The sequence below is a fragment of the Zootoca vivipara genome, chromosome 6 (assembly GCF_965207765.1).
Source record: "Zootoca vivipara chromosome 6, rZooViv2.hap1.1, whole genome shotgun sequence".
Classification (NCBI taxonomy): Eukaryota; Metazoa; Chordata; class Lepidosauria; order Squamata; family Lacertidae; genus Zootoca; species Zootoca vivipara.
Genome location: NC_142589.1, coordinates 82,336,267 through 82,352,607, shown reverse-complemented (window position 1 = coordinate 82,352,607; position 16,341 = coordinate 82,336,267). Strand labels below are relative to the sequence as shown.

Below are 16,341 nucleotides of genomic sequence, written 5' to 3'. Positions count from 1 at the left end.
GATAGGTTTAACCTATCTTTCAAGTACAGTCAACTTGCAACTAACATTTAACTTGTGCGAATTCAGCACTGCGTGTTTGGCCGAAAATAATAAAAAACAGGGTGGGCATTGGGGGGGGGGCGGACCATTGGCAATCCCACCCACCATTGCACTCGCCTTGGGAGAGCATTTGGAGGTGCAGGGAGAGTGTACAGCAGCCTTGGGAGAGTGCATGTGGCCTTGGGAGAGGTGTTTGGAGGTGCAGGGAGTGTGTTTTGACTATATGAAAATTTGGCTTTAAGTACTAGCCCTGGAACATAACCCCTGTGTAAGTTGAGAGATGACTGTACCATGGAAGGTAAAGACAATAGTTGATCACATCATACACAAAACACCAGGGAATTATAGTTTCTATGGCTTCAAAATGTAGTTTTCAGTTCCCCTCTCTTGACCCACAGATGAATTTTAACAGAAGGGTTACCAAGTCAACATATAGATAACCCCAAATAAAGACATGTTACCACTGCTTTCTCACATATGCTGAAACTGATCACACATTTTAATCTGGTGTTGCACATTATACCTTTCTACTGGTTTTACTTCAACAGCTTCCATGTCTTGCCTAACTTTCCTGAACAAAACAGGGAAATCCATCCAGCATCACCCTATGCTGAGGGTGTCCATTGATTTGTTTGTTCCTGCATGTAATGATCCCTTGGCAAAAACTCAGGATTCGGTGCACATCTCTCTAAGACTATACTGTAAAGCACTTGCCTATAATACTTAATAGGGCACAGATGTATGATGTGCAGAAGGTAGAGCAAAACTCAGACTCTGAATGATTGAGCCCATAAGTAAAATCTAAAAAACAAGATTTAAAGTTTGTTTAGCATCTTTTCAGCGATACCCTGCCTTCAATTTTCTCATTATCTTAAGGATTTTTCTGGTCAATTTGAACCCCTTTGGGGCAATGTGCAATGTATAGCCCCAAAATGAATATTACATGTTTTCTTTTTTTAAAACACAAGGTGTTATGTTAGCAGCTACTCATTACTGATGGTCACTATGACTAATAATTTTATTAGGGTCATAGGCATGGGGGGGAAGGCTACTTTGTTTAATCCTTCAAAATGATATTGATCATTCCTTTTGGCCCGTAGGCTAATAATGAAATACATTATTATTGCTAGCCATCAACTTTCAGAGGTTTATCATTATCATTATTATTAAAATTTGTATACCTCCCTTTATCCAAAGATCACAGGGCAGTTCACGTAAATGTAGAAAATGAGAACCCAAAATACACGATAAAAACAAGAACAAGGAAAAACCAATAGCCTCCCTCCCACAAACACGTTTAAAGGGACATAGAATGTTATTCAGCCAAAGCACAGTAGTACCAATCAAGTCTACTAGTTTATAATACCATTGCCTGTAATGCTTATCAAATGGGCTCGCTGAGATTAATTGGCCATGGATGCATGAAAAAAACCATTCAGTTTAAAAACTTACTGGATGGGTTTCAGACTAGTAACACTCTTGCCCACTCCTCTTTTCTATAAGGTGACTAAACCAGGCTTCCTCAACCTTGGGCCTCCAGATGTTTTGGGACTACAATTCCCAGCATCCCTGACCACTGGTACTGCTAGCTAGGGATCATGCGAGTTGTAGGCCAAAAACATCTGGAGGGCTGAGGTTGAGGAAGCCTGGGATAAAGTAATCCATTTCAACTCTGTGGAGGAAGGATTAAATTTGTTATTGCAATCTGTGGCTTCCAATGGGATGAACACCTTGGCTATTTTTGTGGAAAAAGATGGAAAAAGCTTTGGAGCAGAGATTTGTTTGGTGTACAAGTTTGGGGAGTGACAGGGTGGACCTCACGACAGCAATCACATGAGACTAGCTCAGTCAGATACACATCTCCAATGTTGTTTATACCACCAGCTCTCAGAAATGCCTTTTAGAATTTTACACTGAATGACCAAAACAAGGACTGCAGTTGAAGGGTAGCCAAACTTTAAAACTGGAAACTCAGAACCTGTTGCCTAAACATTTCCATTTTCATAGGCACTTTGGCCTCAACCTTAAAAATATTTTCAAAGATCAGTTACAGCACCAAGATTGAATACCTTACGTATGTTGTTTTCTGCAGGGCTTGAATAAAGAAACATGACATGGTTGTATATTTTTAAAATATATCAATGGCATACAGTGGTACCTCTGGTTATGAACTTAATTCGTTCTGGAGGTCCATTCTTAACCTGAAACCGTTCCTAACCTGAGGTACCACTTTAGCTAATGGGGCCTCCCATTTCTGTTCTCATCCTGGGGCAAAGTTCTTAACCTAAGGTACTACTTCCAGGTTAGCAGAGTCAGTAACCCGAAGTGTTTGTAACCCGAGGTACCACTGTAGTTGTATTTGGTTTGCACAATATTTAGTGTATTAGAAAGTGTGATTTTGTTTCCATTAGTTTTAATTCTCACACTGTTAACATGGATAATCCCTCACTATATCTCAAGAGTTCACGGCATCAGTCAAGTAGGTAGCTTGGCAGGTAGCAATCCGAAGCAAGAATCAGGGATGATGAGCAAAGGTGTCAGGACCAAGGACAGAGCATGCAGGTTGGATGCAGAGCAAGGAGCAGTGAACTACAGCTTCAGGGAGATGTGTGCTATCTTGGCAGAAAATTGCAATGGCATTGCTCTGAGCAATTCGGGGCTAACAGAAAGTGGTCAGAGATGCAAGAGGATTTACACATGATTTGGCAGTTCCTGCGTTGGAGCGCCTTTGCATTGAGTGCCTATGTCAGAGCCATTCATGCATTGTCGTGTTGCTGTTTTTCAAAAGCCCAAATAATTGTATGCAAAATGTATGTATGAGACATATTTACACAAACATATACATACAATAAATATGTGCTGGTTACTTTAGGAAACCTGGAATGTATATGCATATGATAATATGAATAATATGTGAGAATTTTTCATATTTTTAGCGGAACCAGTAAAAAAATAACTTGCTTTTCAATGAAATTGAAGTGCAAGATGGGGATTAGAAAAAAAATCTGTGTGGATTAGTGTGACATTAAGATTTTCATAAAATTCTACCCTAAAAGTGTTTTCCTTGAAAAGGAAGTTGCCCCTTGAGATGTGGTCTAGTGGTAAAGATGTTCTGCAGAGCCACTTTAGGGCTTTCAAGCTAGTAAAAAACAACAACTGTAGATGGTTCTTGATTTCCAGTGTATTTCATGATGTAATATTTTTCAAGGGAAAAGATTATTCTCTAGCAATTTATAATTTATTCCTAAAGCATAGTAAGAAACTGCTCAGATATCATTCAGCAGCTGCGGTTAACTCAGGCAGATTTTTAAAGTCTTAGAAGACTGTGGCTGCATTCATTGGAAGGCTGCACAGCGGCAGCTGCATACAGCCAAATGACATTGCTTCAGCAAGTATTCCTGTTGGTTTTTTACCTGCAACTCTGGCTAAGAGGCGTGACTGTTGTTAAAAATAAGAAAGGAGGCAGAAAATGAAAGATGGGAGGGAGGCGTGAAATTATTTGTCTTGAAAAGGTGGATAGAGAAAAGGAAGCCAAGATATACAGTGGTACCTTGGAAGTCGAACGGAATCCATTCCAGAAGTCTGTTCAACTTCCAAAATGTTCGGAAACCAAGGCATGGCTTCCGATTGGCTACAGGAAGCTCCTGCAGCCAACCAGAAGCCGCAGAAGCCCCATCGGACATTCAGGTTCCAAAGAACGTTTGCAAACCGGAACACTCACTTCTGGGTTTGCAGCGTTCAAGAGCCAAAACGTTTGACTTGCAAGGTGTTCGGGATCCAAGGTATGGCTGTAAAGGCATGCGCCCATTCACTCAATCTTCTATCAGCCAACACTTGCTCTGGGCAATCTCCTGCCTGAGCAGGCAGAGCTTCGAAGGCTGCTTCCCCCTGGAACAGGCAACGTTTTGTTGTGGGGCCCTGCTTGTGTTTAATAAGTTGACAACATGAGTCCTGGGGCATGACAGAACTGGCACATTTTCTGATTCTGCTATTGGATTATGTATAGTTATACCATCAGCTGTGAACCTGGGGGAAGAACCTTACATGACCATTTGATCTGTATGGCATCTCTGACCCCAAGCTAGTTACAGGGTAACAGAGTGGGCAGGTTGGAGGGGTGAGAATATATTCATTACCTCGGTTGCATAAATGCACTGCTCCATCTGGTCTGGGATGATATAGATGGGGTGGTAGGTGCCTTCTTTGGGGTATCCAGCAGGAGCAATGGACCGGATGGGCTCAGTTTTTTTACTGCGGTAAAGAGAAAAGAAGCAAGGGGTGTGTTAAAAACTGGAGGGGGAAGCTTTGTTCCCTCACAAAATGTGTGGGAGTGGGCTGGTTAGGGCCATTCATCAGTAAGCGAAAAAAACCCATTCTGCACAGCATACTCAACTGGTACTGTAAACAAGTCACAGTACTAAGTGGCAGTGGACTCTGCCTCATAGTAAGCCTTGATTATGGTGGCAGTTTTCAATCCAGGAATTAAAAACTCAGTTCTCATCAAGACTTTATGGCACCTTTGATCACTCTTGCCTGCTTAACCCCTTTCATAGCATACACCTAGTAGACTTTCTTTACCCACTGAATAAGCATACAGGCCTTGGCTTTATCTTTGCTCCTCATGTTTAAAGTCTGTTATTAGCTCATGGCAAGGGAATTGTTTTCTTGTTGCTGCTCTGTAAAAAAGGGGAGTGTTTACATACTCAACTGGTTTGAGAGGGCACATTCATCATGGTCTGGTCTTGTGCCATCAGACAGATTTATTAATATTTATGAACATTTTAAACTCTTTAATATGATAACATCATAAATAAATAAAAATAATAATCAGATCTCCCAATTGCTTAAATTTGCAGCTCAAAGCTGAGAGTGGTCCAGTGTGCATGAAAACATGTTGCGAAGCTTCCAAGACTATCAACCAGGGTATCCTTCTGAAGAGGATGCCTGAGTTGGGTGTGGACAGGCTGTATTGCAGTGGTTCTTCTCTTACCTACACAGCTGTTTCCAGATGGAGGTGCTGGGGAATTTCTGTTCAACCCCATTGCATCTTCCCTTCAGGGTTCTGCAAGGTTCCATATTAACTCTCATCCTCTTTGTGAAACCACTAGGGGACAGTGCCCCTTGAAGTGTGGCATTTGGAGTGCATTATCCTCAATATGCAGATGACATACAGCTTTATTTCTCCTCCTTCTGGAGCCAGGTGAGGCTGTGGGTAGAGGTAGCTCAAGGCATCTTGCTGCCTGAGGTTAAGGACCATATGGCTCCACCATCTCCATTCCATATCTTGGTTCAACACTGCCAGCAGCAACACATGGCATTCTTATGGCAGTTGTGAAGCTCCTCTGGCCTCCAGGCCCAATTAGGCTTGCATGTGGCCTGTGGTTTTTCCCTAAACCACAGCCACCTGCCCATCACCTGACATCATGTGACTGGAATCATCTGCTAGCATAATCTGTGTGCTAAGATTAGCAGGGGAGGTTGTTCTGTTGCCAGGTAAAGTACACAGCACCTTTTAGTAGACCTCTAAATACTCCTTCTAATAGTCCTAGTTTTTTTTTTCCAAAAGTCCCATTCTGGCAGCTACTAATGACCTCATTATTATTTTTTATACCCCACCCTTCCCAGTTTAAAAACTGGGCTCAGGGCGGCTAACAGCAAATATAAAACATTGATTAAATGTGACTTAAAAAACAGCTAAAAACAGCATAAAATACAACATAAATGCAGCATCAATGTCAACAAAATTAAAAAATTCAGGGTCATTGGGGGGGACGGGGATCCAGTTCAGTAAACATCAATTGATCGCCAGGGCTAACTGGCCAAGTTAGTCCTGCTGGGGCCAACAAGGAGACCAGGGAAGAGTTTAAATGTGGGGTCCCAGAAGGGTTTCTTCATAGAAAAAGTAAAGGGAAAAGGGAATGGAGGATCAGGCTAATTCAAATTGAAGGCCAGGCGGAATAGCTCTGTCCTACAGGCCCTGTGGGATTTTGCATACACAGTGAACACAAATTGTTCCTCTTTGTGGCATGTTTGTGGTAAAACCTCTAATACAGTGTAGGATAACCCCTACACTTCAAAAAAACACAAAAAAACACAAAAAAAAACACAATGCACTCTGCATTCATAGGTCTCCTGTAAGCAGGCTTTTTTCAGCCAGAACTCAGAACTCAGCCAAAACCTCTCAGGTGGACGCCATTATAAGAGAACAAGGGAGGCATTCATGGTGAGTTGCGGCACCTCTTTTTCTAGAAAAATAGCATTGCCATGACTAATTAGAAACACAAAATTTACCCCTTGGTATCCACTCTTGAGAACAGAGCATTTTAGAGCTAGTTATCTGACCAAACTCTCCCCAGCTTCCTTAATAAATACCTTTATTGTTGCATTTACATGTGATGCCCATTGTAGTATTGGATGGCAGCCACAACAAGGTCCTGTACACAGACACACTTTGTATTTGTGGTCAACCTCAGGTGGAATACACCACTGATTATCTGTTAGCCTGCCCGTTATATAGAGACTCAAAAGACTGCTTTCTGAAACTTTTGTTCACAAAAGCAAACAGGTACACCCCAGCAGAAATGGTCCTGTTTCTTTTGAAGACATCTGAAGCCAGCCCTGTTCAGGGAAGTTTTTAATGTGTGGCATTTTAATGTATTTTTAATTTTTGTTGGAAGCTGCCCGGAGTGGCTGGGGAAACCCAGCTAGATGGGTGGGGTACAAATAATAAGTTGTTGTTGTTGTTGTTGTTGTTGTTAGAAAGCTTTCTGCTCTGCTGCTAATATTTAATGTTTTGTTACCTTGCTAGTTGGTCTACAACAGGCACTCCCAAACTGCGGCCCTCCAGATGTTTTAGCCTACAACTCCCATGATCCCTAACTAACAGGACCAGTGGTCAGGGATGATGGGAATTGTAGTCCAAAACATCTGGAGGGCCGAATTTTGGGGACGCCTGGTCTACAAGATAATATGCAATTGACACATGAGACACTTAAAATCACACCTGAGCTTCTTGTCAATTTGGGGTTTCTTGTGACGGCTGTTAATGGGGGAGAGAAAACTGAAGATAATGCAATTGTCAGTTCTAGATTACCGGTATGTCAGCTTCACACTCACATTTTAGAATGTAACAAGAAATGACCAATTTAGCCTCTTTTGCAAAAATAATTCCCCTAAATATGTTTCACAATACAGATCTACAGCCTCTCCTGGACAATGACAGCTCCCTTTCTCAAGCTCTGGGAGGAAGACCTTTCATTGCCTACAGACAGCCACCCAATCTTAAACAACTCCTCACCCACAATAATACAGCCACCAGACTTAACATGAACACTGGTACCAGAGCCTGCAATAAACCCAGATGCCAACTTTGCTGCCACATACACCCGGACAGCACCATTACTGGCCCCAACAGCATCCAACATACCATCTCAGGACTATTTAATTGCTCATCTTCTAACATTGTGTATGCCATCAAATGCCAACAGTGCCCTTCAGCTCTCTATATTGGACAAACAGGCCAAACCTTACGCCAAAGGATAAATGGACATAAATCTGACATCAGGAACCACAAGACTGAAAAACCAGTAGGAGAACACTTCAATCTCCCAGGAAATTCTATACAAGATCTCAAAGTAGCTGTCTTACTACAAAAGAATTTCAGAAATAGACTGGAAAGAGAAGTTGCTGAATTACAACTTATCACCAAGCTCAAAACCATGGAGGGACCTGGTTTGAACAGAGACATAGGATTCTTATCTCATTATACATGATAAAGCGATCTTCAGCCATCTCAACCCTTGCTTTTTCATGCAAAACCATTTGCAGTCGTTTTCAGTCATCAACAGCTATCAGTCAGTCAATCACCCACTTCCACCACCCTTCTGAGTGATACCCCCTCCCCACCCCACCCCTCCCCACCCCTTCTCCACATAAGCACCTGGGGACTCCTATTTCAGTGTATCTGAAGAAGTGTGCATGCACACGAAAGCTCATACCAAAATAAAAACTTAGTTGGTCTTTAAGGTGCTACTGAAGGATTTTTTTCTATTTTGCTTCGACTCAGACCAACACGGCTACCTACCTGTAACTGGATGTAAACAAGCAAGCAAACAAAATCTTTCTCCAGCCTGCCTGCCCCCAATTATGAACTGGGGCAGGTTTGGAATGAGGGAAAAAGCCTAATCTAAAAAACAAAGAAGAAAAGACTCTGCAACACAAACAGGTTATTTATGCCTATAAACACTGGACTTTACACATAGGTCCTCATCAAATCCAATGTGTTGTTGTCTGCTAAGACAAGTTTGTCCAGGTAGGGTGTGCAGGCAGGGTGTAAATCCATGACCCTGTACTAAATATAGGCTCTGCACATTGAGTTCTCATTTGAACCATTCTCTGCACTATCCTGCTGGACACAGTATTCCAGGTGTGGTCTGACCAAGGCAGAATAGAGTAGGACTATTACTTCTCTTGATCGGGACACTAGACTTCTGTTGACCCAGCCTAGAATAGCACCAGCTTTTAGTTGCTGCTGCATCACACTGTTGACTCATGTTAAGCTTGTGGTCCACCCTAACCCTAACCTCTAGATCCTTTTCGCATGTATTACTAGTAATCCAGGTATCCCCCATCTTATATTTGTGCATCTAGTTCTTCCTGCCTTAATGCAGAACCTTCCATTTGTCTCTATTGTAACTCATTTTGTTAGTTTGGGCCCAGTTCTCCAATCTGTTAAGGTCATTCTGAATCCTAATTCTGCCAAATTAACTACTCCTCTGAGTTTAGTGTTACCTGCAAATTTGATGAGCATCCCCATTATTATTATTATTACCCCAGCCACTCTGGGTGGCTTCCAACAAAACATTCTCAATTACTTCATCCAAGTCATTTATAAAGACATTGAACAACAATGGGCTTTGGACAGAACCCTGTGACACCTCACTTGTAACTTTTTTCCAGGATGACCAGGAACCATTAATGAGTATTCTTTGGGTTTGGTCAGTCAACCAGCTACAAACCCACCTAACAGTTACTTCGTTCAATCCACATTTTACCAACTTATCATAGCAAAAATCATTAATATTACTACTGATCATAATATTTCAGCCTGAGGTCTGTGGACAGCTAATTAGAGAAGTGTGGGCAGCCCCTTGCCCATCTTGGGTTCTTAGAACTAGCCATAGGGGGCTGACTAGTTCTAAGTAAAATAACACTTCACTGGAGAAAGGAAACATTTGCCTGGGCAGCAATAGAATACTGGTGATGGTGGTGGGCTTCTGCTCTATCACAGGCAGGGGGAGATATGTCATGTGAGATAGGCCAGGCCTGCATAGGAGAAAGTGTGACTGATGTTTGCAAGCTGTTATCTGTTATCTCAACTAGCAGGTGTTGGGTGGCTGTGCCAGCTTATCCTCATTATCTTATGGTGCTATTGGTAATTGTCAGGTTGAAGCATAATAAAATATCTCCCATCCATGATGTGACTGTGGATTCAGAGGTCAACTTGGCATTTATTACCGAGAACAGATGAGTGAGCTGGGAAGACCAGATCTTACCCAGCTTTGCCCACCTGGTTACTCAGTTCAATGCTGGTCAGGGGGCCATGTGTATGTGTCTCACCAGGAAACCAATCTTACTGGAAGCTGGGTGTGAAAGGCTGTACCTGGTGCTGAATCAGAGAAAGAGAATTGGTATTTTGTTGGTGTACCACCCACCCTACTGGATAAAGTATCTGGTGTTTTGAGAACTTCAATAAGAGCTGTTGAACTATCTCCCTTGGGAGGTGGCAGACTCTCCTTCCTTGGACGTTTTTAAGCAGAGGTTGGATGGTCATCTGTCAGGGATGCTTTAGCTGAGATTCCTGCATTGCAGGGGGTTGGACTAGATGACCATCAGAGTCAATTTCCAACACTACAGTTCTATGATTCTCCATCCTAACCCTGCCTTGTCTGGCCAGGCTTGGGACTGGGTTGCTACCATGAGAACCATAGGCTGTCTCAGTACATCACTGATTCAGTGCATTGTTCATGTCATACTCTTGATGTCACCTTTATAATTCTGAAGAAGTGTGCATGCACACGAAAGCTCATACCAATGACAAACTTAGTTGGTCTCTAAGGTGCTACTGGAAGGAATGTTTTTATTTTGCTTCAACCTTTATAGTAAGTCAGGGTGGGAGTGAACCAATAGTTGGGGAAGTGTTTGTTTTCCCATTATCATGGATGAATAATTGTGAGATTTGGATTGGCTGCACTGTTGCAGATCTGCCCAGCACAGTGGGAACCTATTACGATGGTCTGCCTTAGGAGGCTTATAGGATCTGAGGGATTATTGCTGGCTCTTGGGCAGGTTTCAGCAGACATGGCTGGTGTGGCAGTTATTAATTTTATTATTCAGTCAGTCAGTCATTCAACTTATACACCGCCCTATACCTGGAGGTCTCAGGGCAGTTCACAACAGCCCTGAGAACCCTCTGGGAACAACCATCCAGGACTGTAACCACCCCTAGTTCGGACAGACACTCCAGAAGTATACCATGATCAATGATATTGAAAGCCACTGAGAGGTCGAGGAGAATTAACAGGGACACATTTCCCTTGTTACTCTCTCGACAACATACAGGGCAACCAAAGCAGTTTCTATGCCAAAACCGGGCCTAAACCCCGATTGAAATGGATCCAGAAAATAAGTTTCTTCCAAAAGCGCCTGGATCTGGTCTGCGACTACTAGCTCCAGAACCTTGGTCAGGAAAGGGAGATTAGCAACTGGCTGGTAGTTCATTTGGTTTTCCAAATCCAGGGAAGGTTTCTTAAGGAGTGGTTTTACCACTGCCTTCTTCAAACAGGCAGGGACCACCTCCTCTTGTAAAGCGGAATTGATCACCTCCCTGGCCCATCCAGCTGTTTCCTCCCTGCTGGTTTTTATCAGCCAAGAGGGGCAAGGGTCTAGAGTGCAAGTGGTCGCCCTGACCGATCTGAGCACCGTGTCCACATCCATGAGCCCTACTAGCTGAAACTCATCCAACACAACAGGACTAGACTGTGCTCTGGACACCCCATGAGATTCATCTGCTATAACAGCAGAGTCAAGGTCTTGGTGGATGCAAGTGATTTTATCCTCAAAATGCCTTGCGAACAAGTCACAGCAAGCTACCGTTGTTCTCCCACCTCCTTTGGACCAGCCTGTAAAAGGCCCTGGACAACATAACGAGGATGCAATGGAGGTAGCAAAGTATGCCTTCTTTGCTGCCTTCACTGCCACTACGTAGGCTCAATAATGAGCCCTTACCAGTGTTCAGTTGCATTCATTTGGATCTGTTCTCCACTTGCGTTCAAGCCGTCTCCCAGCTTGTTTCCTTGCCCTAAGCTCTGGAGTATACCAGGGGCCCAAACGGGCTCCACAAAGTGGTAGAGGGCATTCAGGGGTGATCGTGTCTATAACCCAAGCCATTCAGGTGTTTCAGAGGTCAGCCAAGGCTTCGATGGGGGTGCCAATCGTATCAGCCTGTCTTGTTACGGAATGGCAATATGAGAAGGATGAAGTGATCACTCCCAAATGCCCTCTCTGATCTGGTGGAGCTTGCAAATAGCACTCAGAGGAGATCAGAGCTAGGAAACAAGCCAAACAGTTGGAGTGCAGATGGTGAAAGTCCTGTAGTAACAGGTTGGAATGCATAACTGTGTAACATGTGGCAGCAGCAGCAGCAAAGAAAGCACACTTCTCTGCCACTATTGTATCCTCAGTGAATCATCCAGCAGAGCTGTTTTGAATGGTAAACTGATTGATTAGGTCTAATCTGGCAATGGGAACGTCTCACCATTCTGAGGCCTGTTCTGTCACATGTGCTTATCATTATGGTGGCAAAATTACTTGTATTCATTCTGAAATTGATGTTACGGTTAATGCTAATCCTGGTGAGATCTCTAGAACACTGTCTAGTTACACCTTGTGGGATTACAAAAAATAAATAAATAAATCCTTCCAGTAGCACCTTAGAGACCAACTAAGTTTGTCATAGGTATGAGCTTTCGTGTGCATGCACACTTCTTCAGACACACTGAAACAGAAGTCACCAGACCCTTACGTATAGTCAGAGGGTGGGGAGGGGTACTACTCAGAAGGGTGGTGGGAATGGCCAATTCCATTGAAGAAAAGGGAACTATAGATCCTTCTGAGGAATGAATCTAGGGGGGAAATCATGGCATGTACAGGGATAGTGTTGAGCTCATATCTATGAGGCTGCTATAACTGGTGACAGGCAAGACCACAGTGAGTTAACACTCTGCATTGATCCAGAGCAGTTTAACTGGTGGAATGGAAAGAGTGTTTGAAATTACAACTGGCATCTAAACACAAAGGTATCTCATCAAATGAATAGGACATGTTTTTGCCAAAGTGGTAGGATACCTATCTGTCTGCATGACCCATGACTTTTCATAGAGCGATTCAGGTGCCTAAGGGTGTTAATAGAACATCTACAAGATTGCCCAGTGCAGGAGATGAACCCCTGGAGGAACATGACACAAAAAAGGAGGCCTGCCAGGAGCAATGCTGCACCCTCACCAGCAACAGGAGAGGAGCAGCAGCCAGGTCAACTGCAAGCAGGTAAAACTTTTGTTACCATCTTCCTGCTTTGCTTTGCTACTGCTCCCCCGAAGGAAGAGGAGGGTTGCCGGAATATTCCTGGAGGACATTGGCCCTACCCACCACTGATTTGTAACAGCTGGTCTTGGTATCAGACTTCTGGTCAGAGTGGGGAGGCTAAAGGGGGGAAATTATATAAAATATTAATGTATTACATGATTCCCTCTAATTTTCCCCCTCTATGGTAATATGTGGTGGCAGGTGACTCCCTATGAAAGGGAATAGGCAGCAGTGTGCAGTAGAATGAATCATGGTTTCAGTTGTCTCTACATGAATGCTCTTAATACAGAATGGCAAATATGACCTAAAAAGCTTTATTGAAATCTGGTGGGATGAGACTAGGGTTACCATACGTCTGGATTTTCCCAGATAATACTGGGATTTCAAAGGCAGAAAGGAGGGAATTTCTGAAAGGTGGCGCTTTGTCCTGGATCTCAGGTAAGTCAATTGAAAAACTGCTTCTTCTTTTTGGAATTTTTGTAAAAAAAATAAATAAATTCTGGGATCTTCCTAAAAAAAAAAATACAACTTTTGGGGTCTCCTGTTTTTTACTTTTTGAAATATGGCTACCCTAGATGAGACTCACGACTGGAATGTAGAAACTGAGGTGTTAATCCTTCTCAAAAGAAATAGATCAGGAAGAGAGGAGGACTAGCATTATATGTAAAAGATTGTACACTTGTGAAGAGATCTATGACTTAGAGCATGGAGGGCAGATTGAGAGTATAAGGGTAAAAATTGTAGCAGGGAAACAACGGTGTCCTTACTATAGGTGTCTGCTATAGAATGTCAAGCCAGACAGAAGACTTGGGTGATGCCTTCCTCCAGCAGATTACCAAACATTCAAAAATGACAGGTATAATAGTCATACAAAGGTAAAGGTAAAGGACCTCTGACAGTTAAGTCCAGTCGCGAACGACTCTGGGGTTGTGGCGCTCATCTCACTTTACAGGCCAAGGGAGCTGACGTTTGTCTGCAGACAGTTTTTCCGGGTCATGTGACCAGCATGATTAAGCCACTTCTGGTGAAACCAGAGCAGCGCACGGAAATGCCGTTTACCTTCCCGCCAGAGCGGTACCTATTTATCTACTTGCACTTTCGAACTGCTAGGTTGGCAGGAGCTGGGACCGAGGAACGTGAGCTAACCCTTTCTCAGGGATTCGAACCACTGACCTTCCAATTGGCAAGCCCTATGCTCAGTGGTTTAGACCACAGCGCCACCCACATCCCCATTGTCATAGTCATAGGAGACTTCAACTACCCTGATATCTATTGTACAGTGGAACCTCGGTTTACGACTACCTCCGTTTATGAATGCTTCGGCGAGCGAACGCCGCGGACCCGGAAGTGTTTACATCCTGGTTCCGCGGCGGCGGATGCGCAGAAGCGATCTGTGCAGTGCACACATGTGCAGAAGCACTCTATCGGCATTTCACGCACGCACAGAAGCGTGCCTTTGGCGAGCGAACGCCTTGGCGAGCGAACGCCTCCGCGGAATGGATTGCGGTCGCAAACCGAGGTACCACGGTAATTCAAACTCTGCCAAGAATGTAAGATCAAACAAATTCCTCCATAGCCTCACTGACAATTTCATTTCCCAGAAAGTAGAAGAAGCAACAAGGTTGTCATCTGTCTTAGACATAGTCCTCATCAACAGGGAGGAACTGATCAACGAAGTAAAAGTACAGGGAACTTTGGGAAGAAGTGATCATGTCCTCTTGGGTTTCATGATACAGAGACAAGGGACAGCTGAGTGTAGTTGGACATGCACTCTAGACTTTAAGAAGGCGGATTTCAAAAAGTAAGGAACTACTGCAGGGGTCGGCAAACTAAGGCCCACGGGCCAGATCTGGCTAAATTGCCCTCTGGATCCGGCCTGTGAACGGTTCTGCAATCGCCATTCCCCCCCTTTTTTTCCGGGTGCCATTTTTTTTTTTGCAATTTCCCCTCCTCCCTCCCACTTCCTGGCTTCTGCCCTGCAGAGGAAGGGGGCTGGGCTTTGATAGGAAGCCTTGCTGCTCGCCCGCTGGCCTCTCCCCATGGCTGCGCTGCCCCGCTGTGGGCTGGAGCTTGGTGTGCCTGCTGACCCTGTGCCTAGTGCCCAGGAAAGCTGGCCCGAAAAGGAGAGGCGCTGCCACCACTGCTGGCTCCCAAACACAGGCAAAGTGGTGGAGGAGGTAGGCACATTGAATTATATGACAATGATCCATTAATTTTAATGGGTCTACTCTGAGTAATATTTACTTGAATACCATGCATAATGTCTGAAGAAGGATTTCCACATACAGTGGTGCCTTGGTTCTCAAATGCCTTGGTACTCAAACAACTTGGAACCCAAACACCGCAAACTCGGAAGTAAGCGTTCCAGTTTGTGAACCTTTTTCAGAAGCCAAACGTGCTTCTGATTTGAGTGCCACACTTCCGTTTTGAGTGTTATACTTCCAATTTGAGTGTTACGCTGAGGTCTATAAATAGGTGCTATTTATCTTGTGTTTTTGTTTTTACAGCTCTTTTGTTTTTGTGACTGTGTGAATGAAACCCAGTTCAGCTACTGATTGATTGTGTGACTGCAGTACATTGTTTATTGCTATCATCTTATGGATCAATGGTCTCATTAGAGCGTAAAAATTCATGTCAAATTGCTGTTTCAGGGGTTGTTTTTAAAAGTCTGGAACTGATAAATCCATTTTGCATTACTTTCTATGGGAAAGCGCGCCTTGGTTTTGGAACACTTGTTTTGGAACGGACTTGCGGAATGGATTAAGTTTGAGAACCAAGGTACCAAGTTTGAGAACCAAGGCACACGAAAGCTCATACGAATGAGAGACTTATTTGGTCTCTAAGGTGCTACTGGATGGATTATTTTTTAAAAAAATCCTTGAGACCATTTAAAGGATTTGGCTACCAGAGATTTGTGTGAAACTAGCCCTCTGTTGTTTGTCCTCTGACAGATCTGATGAAAGGAGCCTCTCTTGCGGAAAGAGGGTGTGTCCAGTCCCCTGCTTGGAGATATCATAAAATATCAGAACTGCTTGAAAATTTATGTGAATGGATAAGACTATCAAATTCCTAACACTTGCAACTTTGCTGATACTGTAGTAGGAAACCCTACATACTAGACACTGATGCTAGTCTAGATTATTTTAATGCTGCTTTATATCAAGAGTAATTTGAGGGAATATGTCTGGTTACATTCACAATAGGAAACTGTCAGACTGAGAACAAAGGAGGGGCAACCTCCCCTCCACACAAGACTAAGACTAAGATCCAATGCCTAACCACCACAGAAAATCTGAGGAGGAGTGCTGTGCTCACCTCAATTTGTTCCCTAGGGGGCAGACTCAAGCAAGGCCCATTGGCTGGTTGGGCCTGCCCCCTGGGGAATCCCCGGACACAGGCCACTCTGCAGGCATGCCTGCAGTCCTCCCCAGCCAGCTGCCGGAACGCTAATGAGGCCCATGGCCAAGCCGCAATGCCGCCTGACCATTTAAGGTAAGCAGACCTGAAAATACTACCTGGAGGTCCTAGACTACCTGTCCCCTAAAATTCCACCCCTCGCTATCTAGCAAATGAAGATATCGACTATATTTTTTGGAGAATTGTCTGTTTGTTCTCTATAAATCTGGCCACCTCTCAAAATATAGTTACCAAACCTGGCAC

At 43.7% G+C, this 16,341-nt stretch overlaps 1 protein-coding gene and 1 pseudogene across 3 annotated transcripts in view; both read right to left on the bottom strand.

The window, feature by feature from the left end:
* DLL3 (delta like canonical Notch ligand 3) overlaps nt 1-16,341 on the bottom strand; it is a 122,004-nt gene that overhangs the window by 11,663 nt on the left and 94,000 nt on the right. For both annotated transcript variants that reach the window (XM_088672859.1, XM_035116867.3), the window contains one exon: nt 4,176-4,290. In XM_088672859.1, the coding sequence (XP_088528985.1) occupies nt 4,176-4,290 (115 nt within the window). The remainder of the gene's footprint in view (nt 1-4,175; nt 4,291-16,341) is intronic.
* Nucleotides 4,300-14,573, bottom strand: LOC148685492 (uncharacterized; annotated as a pseudogene). The gene has a single exon (XR_015950735.1). The product of XR_015950735.1 is annotated as an uncharacterized LOC148685492 (transcript).